Genomic DNA, 18,860 nt, shown 5'->3' on the forward strand with positions numbered 1-18,860 from the left:
TTCATTAGTCCAATACAAACAATTTCATTGAATCACTGTTTTTGTCCTCTAATATATAAGAATCAAATAATTATATTCTAAATATTTTATAGTAAATATTTAGTTCTTCAAAATAAAGATTATTAGTCAATTTTATTCCTTCATCAAAATAATTTTATTTCTGTGCAATTTTTATTATTATTTTTTGGAATGTTCATGTAAGAAAAAATACAATTTTTATCATTATTTTTTGGAATGTTCATGTAAGAAAAAATACATTTCAAAAATCTCAAAATTTAAATTCTATTGAATAATAATAGATTTATTTTGAAAGAATTACAAACAAAAAAAATTATAATTTTGATAGTGGCACAATCTTTAAAGATATAATAAAGGGGGTTGGAAAATTGAAATAACGAGAAACTAAAAATAAATGAAAAAGGTAATAAAAAATCGTCGACAGCAGGATTCGAACCTGCGCAGGCAAAGCCTAACAGATTTCGAGTCTGTCTCCTTAACCACTCGGACATATCGACGTCTTGTTTGTTAATCCCTCGCTTATAGTATTATTAACAGGATAAACTTATTTAATTGTAGAAAAAAATAGCATTAACATTTTCTTTTGGAAACCTGTATCAAGATGTCTGTTTTAGTCACCATTTTACGTCAACGACACGTGGTTCCATTATTTGAAATCTTCATTTTATGTTTTTGAAAATTATCAAATTAATAATCATTTCCAATTTCATATTTATATATTTTTATAGTAAAAAGAAGTTCATATAATAATCCTTATTATTTAATAATGAATGTGCCAATTTTTCATTCCATGGAGGAATGGTTTTGCAACATTTTGCACTTTCTTTCATATCAAGCAACAGCAGCTGAAATTTTCAGTGGCCTATGGTATCTAAATATTTTTTTCCTTCTTATGAAACAACTCAATGTTCTTGGCTTTAGCCAGCCCTTTCTTTTGAATCTTTCAGTCTTTCCCATTCAATATTTGCACCCTTTTATTTCCATATGAGGGAGGTTCTTACAACTGAAACTAGGTAATAAGCAAAATATAGAATTGCACTTACAAATATCATGAAAATACATTATACACAACAGTGTTTAACTGCAAAAGTACTAGTAATTCATACTCATGACAAGTTCTATTTGCAGTTTCAAGGGATTATTACATGAGAACATGAAGAAACTAATTTTGAGTCACACACCGCATTGGAGCGTCTAGACTTCACCTAGAAAGTTCATCTGGCTCATCCATGAGGCAACGGTTGACCTTATTATTTCCCATGTTGGCATCACTCTTTCCATAACGCAAAACGAATGCTTAGCCTTCGCTTCCACTCCTCGAACAGTACTAAGTCCAAGATATGATGCTTGGGTGCATCGGTGCCTTGATAGGCCTTACAAATATAGGTTAAGAAGTTTTCATAATCCTGCAGCAAAAGAAATAAGCAAATTCATGTAAGTTCCAAGCATAGCGTTGTGTAAATTTCAAGCACTGAAATAAGCATTTGTGTCATGCCAGATACCGAATTGCAAGACTAACCTCGTAGAGTGGTTGTCCATCCACAACTACCCATGGAACATACTCGTGAGGAGGCTGAAGAGCATTTGTTTCATCTGCATACTTTAGCTCCAACTGCATCGAGATAGTAATTGCAGCTTGTGAGATAAAAAAGTTCAGCCAAACAATGAAATGGCTCAAACACTTGTCTATCATATCTTTATTTAGCATAAAAATACACAGAACTTTTTTCAAGATTATCATGAAGAAAGAGCCAAGTTAATTAAGAAGCAATAAATTGGTAGATCTGTAGTATACTTTTGTAGTGGTTGCAGCAAAGAAACACTTATCACCAATATTATAATACTTCAGAATTCCGTTGTAAATCAAAACTAGAGGAATCTCTACTATAGCAGGTTTTGAATTGATTTAAATGCTTCTTTAGATATATGCCTGATTAGCAGTAGACAAGGATACCATAAGGCTAGATAAAAGCATTGCCACTATCACTAGATTAACCATCACAATTTTGCTTGAGATGGTAATTGTTCCTGAATAAATAAACTTCAACAATGATATATAGACTCAGCCCATCTATAACAACTTAGTTACTGCCTGGATAACATTTTGCAAGTTAGGGATATGGAATATATCGAAAAAGGGATTTTTTCCAAATTATCATGAAGAGATATGACTGACTGTTCAGAAACTATAATAAATTGGCAGTTCTATTATATCTTTTGGTAGTAGAAGTTACAGCAAAGAAGCCACAAGTCATTTTACACTGCTAGTGTCCTGTAAAAAGCAAGGTTAGGACCAATTTCTTGAGATGATTATTGGAATAAGTAAAAAGAAACTGTCATTAGTTATTTTATTTTGTTGAATCAAAGAAAAACAAGCAGTAAATGAGCACATAACAAATGCCAGATCAAAGCATTGTCATTAGCACCAAACCACTATCCAAGTGAGGAGTGTATCCAACACACTATTTTCAACCACTTTTTATCATTGGGTGAAATTCAAAGTCGGGGGGTCCTCTCCCTAATCGGTAATACCTAAATGGGTTTCACTCAACGTAGTGCGTTGCTAGTGTCACTTCAATCCAAGTTTCACATGATAGAACCAGTAACAGCTAGTTGGCACTTGGCATCCGTACCGAGTTTTCAATTGAACATTCTTCTTTGTGCGAGTAAGACTTCAAGGTTCATACAAAAAATTATAGAATGACAGAAAATGGGAATTTACACACTATTATCTCAATGAGATCATGGTATTTCAAGGGAAACAAAATAAAAAACTAACCTCGTTTCCGCGTTCACTACGATAACAATCATTAACAAGTTTTGAATCCAGACCCAGTTTCTCAAAACAAGATTCCCACTTTGTGCGCTTACCCTGATACACCAGATCCTCAACACAATAGATGAAAGAGAAATGTTTTTCCTGCAAAAAGGAGACAATCATATAAATAAAATACCTATACGGCTATAATAATGAGATACATTATAATGAACCAAAAGAAAAATCTGATTAAGAAATATCTGCAACATTAAAAAGGCTTAATTCTTACTTTGGTCCCCTTTTTATCATGCTCACAAAAATTGAATGAACAATGAGGTACTATAATCAACTTAATTAAGCGTTAATGGCATAAACACTTATCATATGAGTGCTTATATATAAGCTTTTTCTATAACAAAAGATAAGATAAACTCAAATATTTTTCGTATAAGCTATAAGTTATTTTCGTAAGTTATCCTAATATGAAAATAAGCTGAAATCAGCTTACGAATATGTCATAAGTTCTTTCCATAATCTCTGTCAAACAATCTCACATGTACTTGTGCCAGTAGGTAAACTCAAATAAGTCAATCCACACATAATTTCCAGGTAACATATTTCATAGTTTTCACAATTCAATTGTTAAAGGGCAGAGAAATTGTTACCAATTGAGGCCAGATATCAATAGCACAAGCCTCAACCGTGTTCAACAAACACTCAAATTTACCATGCTGCAAACATTCAAATCCATCATCAAACAAGAATAAAATTAATAAATTAATAATCAAATATATAAAAAATTGGAGATGAAGGGAAATTGAAGAGTGTACCTGACAATCAAAGGTGGAATTACCTTTGAGTTTAGCATTACCCCATGGAACAAGTTTAAGGTCAACTATTGAGAGAAGATCATGTTTGAAGATTTTAGGTAGGTAATTAACAATGAAATTTGCACTGTAAGGACACAAACTTTCATAGTATAATTCTAAGGAAACTTTGTTGTGAGATTGAGAGGGAGAGAAGAAGGAAGAGAAAGAAAGGAATAAGATCAGAGAAAGAGAAAAAGTGTTTGAAGAAGAAGAAGAAGAAACCATAGCTGAACAGTGAACTGAATCTCAAAGTAGTTGAGAAGAATAACTATATTTTTTGCATACGTGGTACGAGTAGGACCCAACATTAAACACCTGGAACAACATTTTTCTTCTTTTTTGTCTTGTTTCTGAACCACACAAGATAGTGTTTTTTTTTTTTGAGTAATGATATTTTGACATCCATTTGATGACAACTTTGTTAACAACCTTGTTTTTCTCACTTCTTATTGGTCAAAAACAATGGAGAGAGAAAAAGGAAGAGAGAGGATAACAACATCATGTGAGTATGAGAGAGAAAGTTGTCCAAAAGTTGTCAAAAAGTGGTTGTCAAAATATCATTTCTCTTTTTTTTTAAGGTAATTTGTGTTTTTTTTAAGGTAATATGGTCATTTTTGTAGTTTTAACTTGTAATCATTTAGTAAAAATTTACTTTTTAACTGCATTCCTGTAATTTATGATTCATGTTGTTTTAGTCTCTATGCGTGTGTTTGGTTGTGCAGTATGAATAATTGTGCAGTATGAATAATTGATTTTGATATAATTAATTAGGTAGAATTGATTTTGGTTAAAAGTCATTCTCATTAAAAGTGATTTGTGTTTGGAGACAATCATGTAAAAATGAGCTGAATTATAAATTTGTCTGTGAAAATCAGTTTTAGAACCAAAAGTTGCAAATCCTAACTTCAAGGAAAATCAATTTTACTCGACGTCAACCAAACATGTTAGAATCAATTTTACATATCCAGAAATAATTTTGGTCCCTCTATATATCCAGGAACAACTTTGGTCCTCTAAAAGTGGAACCAAACATGCACTATGTCATGTTCTTTTTTTTTTTATTGGCTTTCACATCGGTTTCCGACCCACCAAAGGTGGGCGACTAATCCGGCTCGTGCGTAGAGGCATGCGCACTAGCCAAGTGTTGTACCCCCTGGGAATCGAACCCGGTACACTGATGATGTGGTACACTGACATGGATACCATGTTATCCTTGCAAACATCATGTAAATACATTATTCGCAGCAATGTACAATATATCTAACTGAGAAATATCCAAATTATTGAATTTCCCTTGCAAACATCATACATTATTTATACACAACAATGTTTAACTGAGAAAGTACTACTAAATCACGACAAGTTTTATTTGCAGTTTTCTAAGGATTATTACAAGAGAACATGAACAAACTGATTCTATGTTACACACAACATTGGCACATCTAAACTGCACCTACAAAGTTCATCCATGAGGTAATGGTTGACCTTATTTTTTCCAATGTTGGCATCACTCTTTCCTTAGCACAGAATGAATGCTTAGTCTTCGCTTCCACTTCTCGAACAGTACTAAGAAATGATGCTTCGGTGCAAATTTGTGGTGCATCGGTGCCTTGGTAAGCCTTACAGACATAGCTTAAGAAGTTTGTATAATCCTGCAACAAGAGAAATATGCAAATTCATGTGAGTTTCAGGACATATGTAATATGATCCATTACATAATATACACCATATATGTGTGAAATCAATTTTAATTGTCATATTATTTATTAGATGTATAGCGTTGCGAAAATTTCAAGCACCGAAATAAGGTGTATGTTTAGCTAGATATCAAATTGCAAGACTTACATCATAGAGTGGTTCTCCATCCACAACTACCCACGGAACATACGTGTGAGGAGGCTGTAGAGCATTTGTTTGAGCTGCGTACTTTAGATCCAACTGCATTAAGATGATAACCGTTAGTTACTTGTGAGCGAGAAAAAATTCAGCCAAACAATGGTATATAGAATCAAAAGCTCATCTGTCATATCTTTATTTAATCATCAAGATAGAGTGTTAACATTCTGCAAGTATTGTACAACACTGAAAAAAGGACTTTTCAAGATTATCATGAAGAGATATCCATGTAAAGAAGCAATTAACTGGCAGATCTATAGTATCTTTTAGTAGAAGTTGCATCAAAGAAGCGCTTATCACCAATATTACACTGTTTCGGAATTTTGTAGGAAATCAAAACCAGAGGAAGTTCTCCTATAGTAGGTTTAATATAGAATTGCCTTAAGTGCTACTTCATTAGATATGCATGATTAGATGTAGACAAGGACATTATAATGCTAGATAAAAGCATTGTCAATAGCACAAGATTGACTATCACAATTTTGCTTGAGATAGTAAAAATTTCCTGAAAAAATTTCAGCATTGATAACATTTTGCAAGTTAAGGAAGGACAGGCAATATACTGAAAAAGGATTTTGCAAAATTATCGTGAAGAAATATTAAATTATCTAACAGTTCTATCATATCTTTTGGTAGTAAATCACAGCAAAGAATCCACAAGTCCTCTAAGAATACAACGGAACTCAAATATCATATATTTCACTGCTTCAGTGTTTTGTAAAATTCAAAACAAGGAGAAAAACAAGCAATCTTGCCCATGTTTACTTATCTCCCGGCCAAACTCCGGATTACTAGGGCCCCTTTCCCCTAGGAACCGGAGGGTAAACACTGAAAAAAGAAGAAAAACAAGCAGTAGATCAGCAGAGAACAAATGCCATATTAAAGCATTGTTACTAGGACCAAATCTACTATTCAAGTGAAGAGTGTAACGAACACACACTCTCTTAACACACTATTTTCAACACACTTTTTATCATTCGGTGAAATTCATTGTTGAGTTCGCTACCTATTCGGAGAGACCTACCTGCATGGATTTCACTCAATAATAAATAGTATGTTTAGACTTCAATCCAAGTTTCACGTAATAGAACCAGTAACAGCTAGTTGAAATAAAGAATCACGAAGACCGCACCAATTCTACATTCATATGATCATTCAAACATTCTTGTTCTCAAGTTCCATAAGTTAGTTTCATTTAGCATTGTTAGTAAAACTTCAAGACTCATACCAATAATTATAGAAGAGAAGTTTTTCAAAATAATCCGCAACACCCAAATACATTTCAGAATGGCAGAAAATGGGATTATACACACTACTACTATCTCTGCGAGAGCATGGTATTTCAAGGATAAAAACTAAATCAGAAAAAAAAAAAAAAAAAAAACACTAACCTCTTTTCCATGCTCACTATGATAACAATGATCGACAAGAGATGAATCCAGACCCAGTTTCTCATAACAAGATTCCCATTCTGTGTGCTTCCCTTGATACGACAGATCCTCAACACAATGGATAAAAGGAAAATGTTCGCTCTGCAGAAAGACAAGAATCATATAAATGAAATTGCCATAACAATGAAATAAACACAAAGCATTGTTATAATGAACTAAAAGAAATAAGACCATTTAATTTCCCATTAGTTTGCATGCAAGACAAAACAGACACATAAAGAGATAAAGAACATAACTCCAAAGTCATTTCCAATATTAATTGGCCTTGAATGGATTATGAATTATACTATACACAACTTAATTAAGTGTTAATAGCATACATGCTTACCATAAAAATACTTGTGTATAGTTATAGTATATTTCTTTAGCAAAGGAAGAATAAAGTCAAACTGGCTTCTTATACTCTATAATTTGTATGCATAAGCTATCTTGTAAAGCTTATGGAAATAAGTTGAAATTAAAATATGGACATGTCATAAGTTGTTTCCACGAGCTCCACCAGACAGTCTCACAAGTGCTTATGACAGTAGGTAAACTCAAGTCAAATCAGTCAGTCCAAACAAGTCATAAGTTTATGAAAATTATGAATTACCAACCAACTGCTCTTTTTTTTTTCCAACTATTAATACTAATTATCATAGTTTATTTTAGAGAGAAATTATGATTAATAAAAGTAGCACTAATAACAGTCTCTATCTAGTATCTCTCTAATTATTGAAGGGGCAAAGCAATTGTTACCAGTTGAGGCCAGATATCAATAGCACATGCTTCAACCCTGTCCAGCAAGCACTCATCTGGACCATGCTGCAATTCTCATCAATCACCAAACCCAAATTAATTAATTAAATCATATATAATATACTACTCTCTCAAATATAAACAAAGAAAAAGTCAAACAAAATTGATGTATCTGGTTAAAAATTTGAACCAATACACTATTTTGTTTGACTTTTTTCTTTCTTATATTGGAGACCAGAGCGCAATATATATATATATATATATATATATATATATATATATATATATATAGGAGAAGAGAGGAAATTACCTGGCAAACAATGGTGGAGTTACCTTTGAGTTTTGCATTACCCCAAGGAACAAGTTTAAGGTCAACGATTGAGAGAAGGTCATTTTGGAATATTTGAGGTAAGTAATTGACTATGAAATTGGCACAGTAAGGACACAAGCTTTCATAATACAATTCTAAGGAAACTTTGTTGTGGGATTGAGAAGGAGAAAATAAGGAAGAGAAAGAGAGGAATAAGATTAGAGAAAGAGAAAACGTGTTTGAAGAAACCATGGCTGTAATAGTGAATCTTGAAGGTTGAGTTGAGGTAGATTAATTCGAGAAGTATAAGAAACTAGATTTTTGCATGTCAAGTGGGACCCGACGTATGACTTGAGACAAAGAAAGCAGGATGAAAATATATACGTGTCAATGAATTTGGTCCACATTAAGGGTGTATTCAATTCAGGATATTTTGTGACAAATTCAATATGATAATAGATGGATGATGTGAAATGAAATAAAGAATAGAATATTATCTAAATATTGCTAAAAGAATCACTCTAAAATATGAAAATTAGTGTAATAATGTGTCCATTAAGAAGATGTTTATATTATTGGTCCTCTCAAAAAATAAAAAGGAGATATTTATTGGCTTTCAGATATTTTTATAAAAAAAAATATCTTTAAAAATTTGTTTTTTGAAGAAAAATTTGTTAGTTGTACTAGTATATAATATTTACTACTCCCTCCGGTCTCAAATATAAGAAACTTTCCACTTTCTAGGTTCATTCAATAATTGATGTATGTGGTATATAATATGGACCACATACATCAATTATTGAATGAACCTAAAAAGTGAAAAGTTTCTTACATTTGAGACCGGAGGGAGTACAAAATAATCACCTATATTTACGAAATAAGAGTTAATATAAAATTCTATTTAACATGGACATTCAAAATCAACATTTTTTTAACTTGGCGATTCGGTAGCCTTTATAAGCTATTCAGAAGATGAAAGACGACGTGATTCATGAAATTTACTTCGTACTTTAGCACAAGATAATTCTCTTCTATAGTGTATTATGAGAGAATTCAATGATACTTTATCAAATAAAGAGAAAATGATCACAATGGGACACCCATCATGGCTTATAAGAGGGTTTAGGGAGCTGGTGCAGGAAAGCGGTTTAGTTGATATCCCGCTTATATGATATTAGTTTACTTGAGTGCATAGGAGGGAGAAGAGGGATAGGGTGTATGAGAGATTGGATAGAGCAATGGCTACACAATCATGGTTTCACATATTTCCAAATTCACAATTATCTAATCTGGTGGCATATAGGTTCGATCAATCACCGATCATTTTGCACTTATTTGAAGGCAATATAAGGAGAATCTAAATACCTGTCCGATTTAAGAACAAATGGATGAAGGAGGAAGGGTTGCATAGACATAGAGTAGTTACAGATACTCGAGCTAACGCTAGGGGTCAACATGTCTGGATCGTTTGAATCAATCCAGGACATAATTAGAGAAGTGGAGTAAGCAAATGCGAATGCGGTTTAGAAAGATAAATGTCGTAGAGAGTTAGAGAATTTAAGGGAGACTAAGGAAGATTGTTATAAATACTTGATTAAAAGTGTTGGAACAAAATATGTTGAACACTACCCTTTAGAGTTTTGATGATAACAAGGTATTAAAAATTGTCAATTGGATATGCTAATATTTGTTCAAGTGTACAGGACAATAGACAAAAATTTTATATCTTCATAAAGTTCTGAAAGAACAAAAGAGAGCAATGGAATCAACAAAATGAAGCTTGAAGCATCTGAAGTCAAAGTGCATCTGAAGTTAAAGTGCTCATGAAGTGATGTGATGACGTCATCAGAAGCAAGTTCATCAGAAGCACCTCATCAGAAGCTGAAGATCACCAGAAGTTGAAGTTCATCAGAAGATGAGAGACTTAAAGCTTCAAAGGTTGTTCAATGGATTTGATCTCATCTAAGCATTGCAGAAGACCAGAAGAGTGAAGCAACAACTATTTTGAAAGGATTTGAAGGCATTAGATGCTTGTTCTTTGAAGAGCGTTGACAAAGTACAATTGTACGAAGTGTACAACCACTACCTCCACTACTCTGTTTTTGTCACTGCTACAGGACAAGAAAAACAGCTATGCCTGCAACGATGTTCCTTCAGACTTGGAATGGATTTGAAATTGATCCTTCATAGGACAATAACCATATCAGGCAAAAGATCATTGGTGATTGATCAAAGCTTCAAACGACTCTATTTTGATGTGCTGGCAATTTCACAACGTCTCTTTCACACCTCTATATAAAGGAGTGAAGACTTAGAGAATGGCAAGGACTCAACAACAATTTACAAGTGCCAAAACTCTGTCAAAATTGTTCTGCATCAAAAGTTCACTTAGAATTTCTTAACAACTTTCATAGCTTAAAAATTCTAGAGTCTTAAGAGTCTGTATCTGATTTGTATTGTGAACACCACTGACTGTATATCAAGTGTTCAACCTCAAACATTTTTCTTTGTAATTCTGTTTGAATAGAAGTCTCTTGCAGTTGTGCTTGAGCATATGAAGTCTCTTGATTGTGTTCAGGAGCATAGGAAATCTCTTGCAGTTGTGCTTGAGTAGTTTTAAGTCTCTTGCTAGTTTTAGCAGTGAGCATTTGTAATCAGATATTACATTTTAGTGAACTCTTCTTGGAAGTGCAAGGGGACAGGACTACTTCCGGTTTGTGGAAGGAACCTGTATAATTGTTTTGTGTCTTTCTTCTCTCTCTCTCTCTCTCTCTCTCTCTCTCTCTCTCTCTCTCTCTCTCTCTCTCTCTGTTTTATCCGCTGCATTTAGTTCTGAACATCACTTCAGAAGTAGAACTCTATCTGCTTCTGATCAGTGTTTTCAGCTTAAGAGAAAACGAAGAAAAAGCTAACACCATTCAACTCCCCTTCTTGTGTTTTTCTCACCTTCAAAAAGAGACAATATGATTCATCTATTGGCTCAAAAGGATGCATTTTGGAGCATATAGTGTGTGAATTGAAAATAAAAACTATTGTTCCAACAATCTTTTAGCAGTGAACGAGAGTTCAATGCCGTTGGAGGAATTTTCAAGAGTTTGAGGTGCTTGTGAGCAATCATAGGTGCCTAATGATCAATTTTATTGAGGGGGGAGCCTTATTGGGTTTGCACAATCACATTAGGCATAGAGAAATCACACAAGTGAGATTGGACACCGAAGCCTTAAGGCATTGAATTTATGTGTCCTCTCACTTATACGTTATTCAACCTCGACATGTGAGACTTTAGCTCACATCTAACAAATCATATCTTTCCCTTAAGTGTGAGACTCTCCGTGTCCATGATCGAGCACCAGAAATCTCTCTCACTCGCCCACTTGGTTGGATCATCATATTGGACAAGAGCAACCACTCAAGTAAGATTGGACACCACATATTTACGTTAAAACCTTAAAGAATTTGATTAATGGATCCTTTCACTCTTATATTTCTCAACTTTAACTTTTTCATCAAATGTGGAACTTTAACTCACACTTGACATATCATACATGTTTATAATAAAAATTGTACATTGATTAAAATAATTAAGACTTAAGTGTTTATAGAAAGGTGATTCTACTTAATACCTTTCTCTTTCCACCCAACCTCGTTATATCATACTTCCCTCACAGAATTCATTTCACATTTATCCCTTCTCACTCTCATTCACATGGATATTTCCATTTTGTCTTTCCCTATTTCTCTGAGCATAAACCCCTGCACTCTTGGTCTAACCAATTGTTGTGCTAATTGTCTTTATTCAGTTCAAGTCTATAATTTAAAAGAAATGGCCAAAAAAACAAAGATATGGAAGGAAAAAAAAAGATTGGGGGAAATAGTGAAGACTTAAGCAAAATGTATCAATTTTTTTATTATAGGATCAATTTTTGAATCGACACTGATTTATTTATACCATTAGCAACTTAAACGAAATGTTAAAGTAATAGGACTAATGACTAAATTAAATGAATATTAAATAGTGAGTCCAAAATTTTATAGGGTAATGCTTGATTCAGCGAAACCAAAATTCTTGAAATTCCACTAATGAGCTGGCCAATTTCTATCCATTTGATTTTGCATGATGATTCAATGCTGCTTGATAATTATTTGACTGCACCGCTTAGTAAACACAGCACCCCGTTTTTTCCGGACAACACTCATTTTATATGGCCAAACAGTGATTCGGGACCATTTCGTGGGATATTCTCTCGGGAAATATAGCACTGCCCAATTTTATATTTATCGATATTTATTGAACAAAGTTATTTTAATGAAAATGTTTATTGTTATGAGAAAGTATTGACAAGAAAGACAAAAATCCTATGTGGAAGCATGGAACTCTTATTTTAATATTATGTAAATTGTAGGGTGGATATGTTTAATTAATGTTTTAATTAAGGTACAAATAAAGTAAGATTGAGAACACTCCCTTAAATAGTTGTTTTTTATGGAGAAAAAAAACTTGTCAAGTAATCTAAGTAATCTAGTGTAATAAGTGAAGTGTTTGGGATTCGAATCTCGATCCATATATATTTATACAATGTCTTTACCATTTGAGATAAATTCACTGAGACTTTATGAAAATATTTTAATAGTTATCAAAATGATGTTGTGTTTTTCATTTTTTAAGTTTAGAAGAAAAACGATGAAGATTTGTTGCTACTGCTATGCTATCATTAAACAATTAAGATCTCGTAAAAATAAAAATAATGAATAAAATCATAATCATGTACATTATTTCCCACGTTCCATTTTATCCATCTCTAAGGAGGAATCTTCTAGCCTTACAAATGATGGAGTTTGATTCTCTCTTTGGGAACTTTCACCCTCTTTCAACATGTAAAAAAATGCATGAGGAGCCCAACCTACACATTTAGATAAGACAATTGAAGTAAGAAAATCAACTATTTGATCACTATTTTAAAAAACTTATTCAATTTTTAATTTTTTTTCAATAAATAGTTATTAACAAATTAAAAAGAAAAAAAAATTGAGCCCAGAAGTTAACTTGTATTGTAAAAGTGTTTCATATTTTTAAAACAAAATAAAAATAGATAAGGTTTTATTTTATAAAACGGTTTTTAAAATTTATTTATTTACACCTTTTTGAGGAAATTTATTTATACATATATATATAAGGTGGATACATGGTTTTGAGATGGATTTTTCACCTTCAATTATATCCTTCATTTAAACTATTAAATATACAATTTTATCCTTTTACTTCATTTTTCAAATTGTTAATTAAAATTATTAAATCCCGTTAAAATAGGAACAACGCTACTATAATAAGAATTTAAAATAATTAAAAATTAGTTATTTTTGAGGAATTAAATTGAAAATTTAGTCAAATCCCATTAAAATAGGAACAATATTTGAAACAATTAAAATAGTTTATTTTAATCTTATTTTTCAAATATTTGATCATAGTATTTGCTCAAAATGATATCACATTTTGTATGCAATTAAGCGTACTAGAAAAACTGATAGATGGACATGCTAGTGTCCATCTTTCCGCTAGATTATATTAAAGTTTTTTTAGTTTTGGATATTTATTGTTCGTGTAAAGCAAATTATCACTAATATCCAATAAAAATCATTGACTTTTTAAGTCATGCACTTAATTTGAAAATACCCTTTTTTTTAAAACTCGGTATCGATCCAAGAACCGACTAATCTGAGGGGACCAATCCACCACTTGCGGGTGCCCCGTTCTAAACCAGAGCAAAACTCTGTATGGACTTGCCCACCGAAATTGACACCAGAGGGAATCGAACCTGAGACCTTGAGAGGAACACACTCCAATATCCCAAGCCAACCGCTAGATCAACCCAAATGGGTGAAAATATCCTTTTATTAGTTATGTGATATGACAAAATATTAAACATTCATTTTAAGTTAGTGGCAAATTAATTTACATTGCCTAACTACCCTTATAATCTATAGTTTAAAAAATACATCAAAACATAGTCAAACAATTCACTTACTTAACTACCATCTAACATATATTTGTGTATTTCCTCAACAGAAGAAAAAAAAAATATTTGTGTATATTTGGTTATTTTTCTCTAGTTGTATTAGAGAGTACTCATATTAATATTAACAATAAAGAGTACTCATAATTTGAATATTTGGAGGTACTTTTCAATGGAGAAAAGAAAAACATGGTAAATAAGATACTAGTGAAGATAAATTAAACGATATAATGCCACCACCTTTACTACTGTATTTTGCATCAATTCTTGTTTACAATAATACGTACCATGAGCATAAGTGGGAAATGGAAAGAGTAGTAAATAACATGTTGAAGACACGGTAATTCCTAAAAAGCAACACATCAAATTAGCGAGTTAATAAAACTGAAATTATTATAGAGAAAAAATAAAGATCAAATGTAATGCATTATATTATGAATCTAATTATGATGTTACAAGATAAATTAATGTAGCTACTGACCTATAAGACCTCCAGTAAACACATCAGTCCAATGATGCCAGTAATCATCTACTCGAGTAATTCCAACAAGGGCAGCAATAAGTAAAGGAAGCAAGACTATACTCAATTTGCCAATATGGCCCCTACGATCAAACACTCTAATTTTTCCTGATAAATACCATGAAAGGAAACCAAGACCAGCAAATGACCCTACATTTGGTTAAATCATTAATTAATCACCAAATTAAAGATCAATTCATTCCATTACAATAACAAAAAACAATATATTTTTTTTATGGATATGATCTACTACTTACATGATGTATGACCGCTTGGAAAGCTTTTGTATCCTTCTTTTATAACTGACTTAATCCCAGTACAAAGAACATCACCAGTTTCTTTGTCAAACACCTGATGAACCAATAAGAGTAAATATTCAACTTAGTTTAGGAAATTATAGGTTTATTCGATTTGATCTATAAAATTATATAGATTGAGCACATTCAATTGCATCAGTCCTAAGACAATTTGTCTGTCTCCCGAGAAGTCACTTGGTTGAGAGTTTCTCTCTTCAACCTTCAGAAACTCGGTTTGAAACCCGGTAACCAAAGTCCTAAGACAATTTCAGAGACTAAACTTACCAACATCAAATAATAAATTCAATTCTTACTACCACACCCTAATAATATCAATGCATAAACTGATGATTTTCTTACAAAATAAGTTTTAGAAAGACTAAGAGTAAGAACAAAAACATACCGGTATTTTGTTGGGAAAACACCTTTGAAAAAAGTTTGGTCTTGGTCTACCAACGGCATCTTTAATGGAATCCGTGATAACTCCAGTTATTAAGCTAGCAAACAAGAGACCTAAGTATACCAAACCAAATAAGTGGTTTCAATGTGACACAAAGTGTAAAACATAAACAATATAATAATTTGGTAAAATTGCTCTTGCGGTTCCAATCCTTTATTTTTTTCCGATTTAATTATTTATTTTTAAAATGTCAACGTCGTTATCCTTTTAAAAAAATTCATCTAAAAACACATAAATTTATCTTCATAAAAAAAATCCCAAAATTACAAAAATATTTATCTTTTTCATTGTCTCCAATCTTCATCTTCATAATTTTTGTTATTTTAAGCAAAGGAAAACACACAAGTGTGGCACCCCTTTATTTCAATCATCATACTCATTCACATGCCTAATCATAGAGCTTCCTTTTCTTCATTTGGTACCAACATTTGATTTCTTCAAATCCTTTGGTGCCAATATTTGATTTTTCTACAACCCATAAACTAAACTCTTCAAACCATAAAAATTCTACTCCATCCGTCTCACAATATTAGTCGTTTAAGGTTTGTGCACGGTTATTAAGGAAATGATTAATTGTGTTGATTTCAATGGTAAAATTAGTTACATTTACTAAAACACCCTTATTAATTGTAGTTAGTGGAGTAGTTATGTTGGATGAAATTCAATAAATAAGGGTATAATAATGGAAAAAAAATAATAAATGCTGCATTGGTATTGTAAAGTGACAATTATTTTGAGAAAAAGAAAAAAATGTTAAAGCGACAATAATTGTGACACGGAGAGAGTTTGTAAGGTCATAAATCTAGCCTATATTTTTTTTTATGATCCTGAAAATCATAAATATAATACATCTATACATCTAGCCTATATTTTTTTTTATATATATTTCCCACCTTACTTTTCACTAATACCTTTTAATCCAACCACACAATACTATCCTTTTTTTTTATATATATTTTCCACTCTATTTAGAACACTTGAAAGAAATCAGCAAGAAGGAAAATATCATAGCATAACCCCATTGAGAGTGCTCGTTTAGATTTTGGGAGAAATTGAGAGTTCATATGTGTCAATCTTGCAATTTTGGTGTTTCGTTATTGTCCACAAAGAATAAAATTTAGGTCATGTATGAGGATCTAAGTTTATTTATGATTTTCAGGATGAGTTTGTAAGGTTTTTAGATTTTTTATATAAAAAGGGATATCATTGACATATTTAAAAAGATAAAGGATCAAAATCGAAAAAAAAAAATATGAATGACAAGAACGTTAACTGTTAATTGAAATTAATATAAGAGACTACAAGAGCAACTTTGCCTAATAAGTTTTAGGCTAATGTTAACTTGTGCCCTCAAGGCACAAGTTAAGAAGTAAAAATAGAAATGTTTTGTTGTAATTAATGTATTTGAATTTAACTTTTTGAATTTTAACTAATTGAATGCACAAAATTTGAGAAACAATTTCTACTTTTAGGTTGCTTAACATGTGCCCTAAGGGCACAAGTTAACATGACCCTAAGTTTTAATAAAAACAATAAAAAATTGAGGATAAGAAAATACCCAATGTTGCATGGTGTAAATCATAGATATCCCCTCGGACAAAGTAAAATGCAATAAAGATGAGAATTGGGATGAAAATTGACAAGATCTGTTTCAAGGAATAACATTTAATAAAGGTTGTTTCCTTAAATTATAAAGTACATATTCAAAATGACAATGAATTTAGCATAATCACGGTGTATCACTGTGATTTTATCAAAAACTACAATTTAAAACCTTATCCAAATCAAGATGTCACCGTGAGTTTGCTAAATTTATTGTTAATCCAAAAACATGATCATTGGAATCAAAATAAGTACTTACTGGGACACCCCACATGGGTATAGTGTCTTGTTTAAATGGAAACATAAGATCTTGCATCATGTCCTTACTAACATAACGATGAAAAGGTTCTATCATATTCAATAATCCATCCATAGCAGCAAGGGCCAATATAATCAACCAATCACGCATATGAGCTAATGCCAACTTTGCTCCTGGTGACTGTGAAGCCATCTTTTCCAACTTTATTACCAAAAAAATTGTCATTTGATATTTCAGTACTAATATATGTGTTATATGTTAGTATCATTGAAGTATCAAATAAATTTTTATCATTTTTATCTTGACAACATATTTTATTCTTACAATGAACAATAGAGGAAAAATAAAATGGGTTCTACAACATAATTTAAAATTACACAGGTTTGCTTCTAAGCGCTTCAAAAATCTACATATAAAGACAATAAATACAAAATTAATAGTAAAAATTTTCAAAGTCTAAATGAATTTTAAGTTTCTTTCATGTTTAGAATCATGACAAGTTCGACGAAATTTTAATGGCATATTAATCATCACTATGTTTGTATTTGTATCCAATTCATTTTTTTTCCTTGCATCACAATGAAATATCGTCGTTAAATTTAGAAGATTACAAATGAAGCTTCTATGGAACCATGCAGTGATTACGTGGAAAGGGATACCAACCAAACACATACTATTCTGAAGTTTTAAAATTTAGTTGTTGCTGAAAATACAATGCACATCGTAATTATGGTAAACTTGCAACAAATATAAACATGTATAATTGACCTAAATCAATTTCATATTATGGCACAAGGAGTCCGACTACAACATATCAATTATTAAAATAGATATTCTCATACATATCCTCGTAAATATTGATAGACATATATTACAAATCTCATGTCGATGATTAGTGAAATTATTGTTATAGATTGAATAAATGCTAAATGTATATCTGGATTGATGGTAGGATTATCAAAATCAAAATTAGCCACAGTGAAGCTCTATTTTGTAGCTTTTAAATGTCATGGTAAATTTGCATTATTCAGCCTTGAAAATGATATTGTTAACACTGCTCCAAACATGTTCTTTGTAGATTCAACAAAATCACAGTGTCGCCATGATTTTTCAAAACTCATCGCTCATCCAAAGATAATCGTTAAGAGACATGATGATGTATTACTCGCAGACTGTACGAAAAACAAATTCCTCCTATGGCATATCACGTAAACATTGATGACATTGAGATTCAAAAGCATAGAAATAATTAAAACAATAAAATCGAAAGGTATTGATAAATTAGTTAAGAGATGCATACCTTAAAGATAAAAACAAACCTTTAAACACAAAGCTTAAGGAGAAATCTAAGGGACATGCGCTCTGCAAACCGCAAGGCCAATGTCCAAAGTAATGATGTGATAGAACATCACATAATGAAATAGTCTAATGAATGATTAGAGAAATAATTGCATCTTATCATCTAAAATTAGAATAAAGTGTTAATTACTAATCTCGATTACTATGCATTTATATGATATCTATTAATTATTTTAATTAATTCTTAAACTACTTATAATCAAATAATTATGAGCATTATTAACTCCCTCCTCTAAGATTTTTTTACGTACTCTCTCTCTCTCACACACACATATCTCTCTCTGTGTGTGTGTGTGTGTGTGTGTGTGTGTGG

At 31.7% G+C, this 18,860-nt stretch overlaps 2 protein-coding genes, 1 non-coding gene and 1 pseudogene across 5 annotated transcripts; all 4 read right to left on the bottom strand.

Moving 5' to 3' along the window:
• Positions 1-433: 433 nt before the first annotated feature.
• On the bottom strand, positions 434-515 carry TRNAS-CGA (transfer RNA serine (anticodon CGA)). The gene has a single exon. It is a non-coding gene; the product is annotated as a tRNA-Ser (tRNA).
• A 434-nt stretch (positions 516-949) lies between these two features.
• LOC146939156 (gamma-interferon-responsive lysosomal thiol protein-like) lies at positions 950-3,886 on the bottom strand (annotated as a pseudogene). The gene is made up of 5 exons (XR_015031567.1): positions 3,607-3,886; positions 3,442-3,507; positions 2,798-2,938; positions 1,538-1,630; positions 950-1,424 (listed from the first exon to the last, which is right to left on the bottom strand). The product of XR_015031567.1 is annotated as a gamma-interferon-responsive lysosomal thiol protein-like (transcript).
• A 1,020-nt stretch (positions 3,887-4,906) lies between these two features.
• LOC146939157 (gamma-interferon-responsive lysosomal thiol protein-like) lies at positions 4,907-8,318 on the bottom strand. The gene is made up of 5 exons (XM_085752939.1): positions 8,041-8,318; positions 7,731-7,796; positions 6,933-7,073; positions 5,491-5,583; positions 4,907-5,297 (listed from the first exon to the last, which is right to left on the bottom strand). The coding sequence occupies exons 1-5, from the start codon at positions 8,290-8,292 to the stop codon at positions 5,088-5,090; spliced, it is 762 nt and encodes a 253-aa protein (XP_085609065.1). The 5' UTR covers positions 8,293-8,318; the 3' UTR covers positions 4,907-5,087.
• A 4,261-nt stretch (positions 8,319-12,579) lies between these two features.
• On the bottom strand, positions 12,580-18,634 carry LOC146939158 (putative lipid phosphate phosphatase 4). Of its 2 annotated transcripts, XM_085752940.1 has the most exons (8): positions 18,489-18,633; positions 17,189-17,389; positions 16,886-16,973; positions 15,271-15,380; positions 14,829-14,922; positions 14,533-14,721; positions 14,339-14,398; positions 12,580-12,941 (listed from the first exon to the last, which is right to left on the bottom strand). In XM_085752940.1, exons 2-8 carry the CDS (start codon positions 17,378-17,380, stop codon positions 12,811-12,813), a joined length of 864 nt encoding a protein of 287 aa, XP_085609066.1. In that variant the 5' UTR covers positions 17,381-17,389; positions 18,489-18,633; the 3' UTR covers positions 12,580-12,810. The 2 variants fall into 2 exon arrangements, with proteins under 2 accessions (XP_085609066.1, XP_085609067.1); XM_085752941.1 differs by lacking the exon at positions 14,339-14,398 and having other exon boundaries at positions 18,489-18,634.
• Between the last annotated feature and the right edge of the window lie 226 nt (positions 18,635-18,860).

The sequence above is a fragment of the Medicago sativa genome, chromosome 3, assembly GCF_051527215.1.
Source record: "Medicago sativa cultivar Bolivia chromosome 3, Bolivia_mono, whole genome shotgun sequence".
In the NCBI taxonomy this organism is placed as follows: Eukaryota; Viridiplantae; Streptophyta; class Magnoliopsida; order Fabales; family Fabaceae; genus Medicago; species Medicago sativa.

Coding starts and splice junctions, on each gene's coding strand:
- LOC146939158 (XM_085752940.1), bottom strand. CDS start 17,380: ATGGCTTCACAGTCACCAGGAGCAAAGTTGGCATTAGCTCATATGCGT. Junction 14,722..14,828: donor TCCAAGCGGTCATACATCAT/GTAAGTAGTAGA, acceptor AACCAAATGTAG/GGTCATTTGCTGGTCTTGGT. Junction 14,399..14,532: donor GTTTACTGGAGGTCTTATAG/GTCAGTAGCTAC, acceptor GTTGCTTTTTAG/GAATTACCGTGTCTTCAACA.
- LOC146939157 (XM_085752939.1), bottom strand. CDS start 8,292: ATGGTTTCTTCAAACACGTTTTCTCTTTCTCTAATCTTATTCCTCTCT. Junction 7,797..8,040: donor ACTCCACCATTGTTTGCCAG/GTAATTTCCTCT, acceptor TGAGAATTGCAG/CATGGTCCAGATGAGTGCTT. Junction 5,584..6,932: donor ATAGTGAGCATGGAAAAGAG/GTTAGTGTTTTT, acceptor ATCTTAATGCAG/TTGGATCTAAAGTACGCAGC.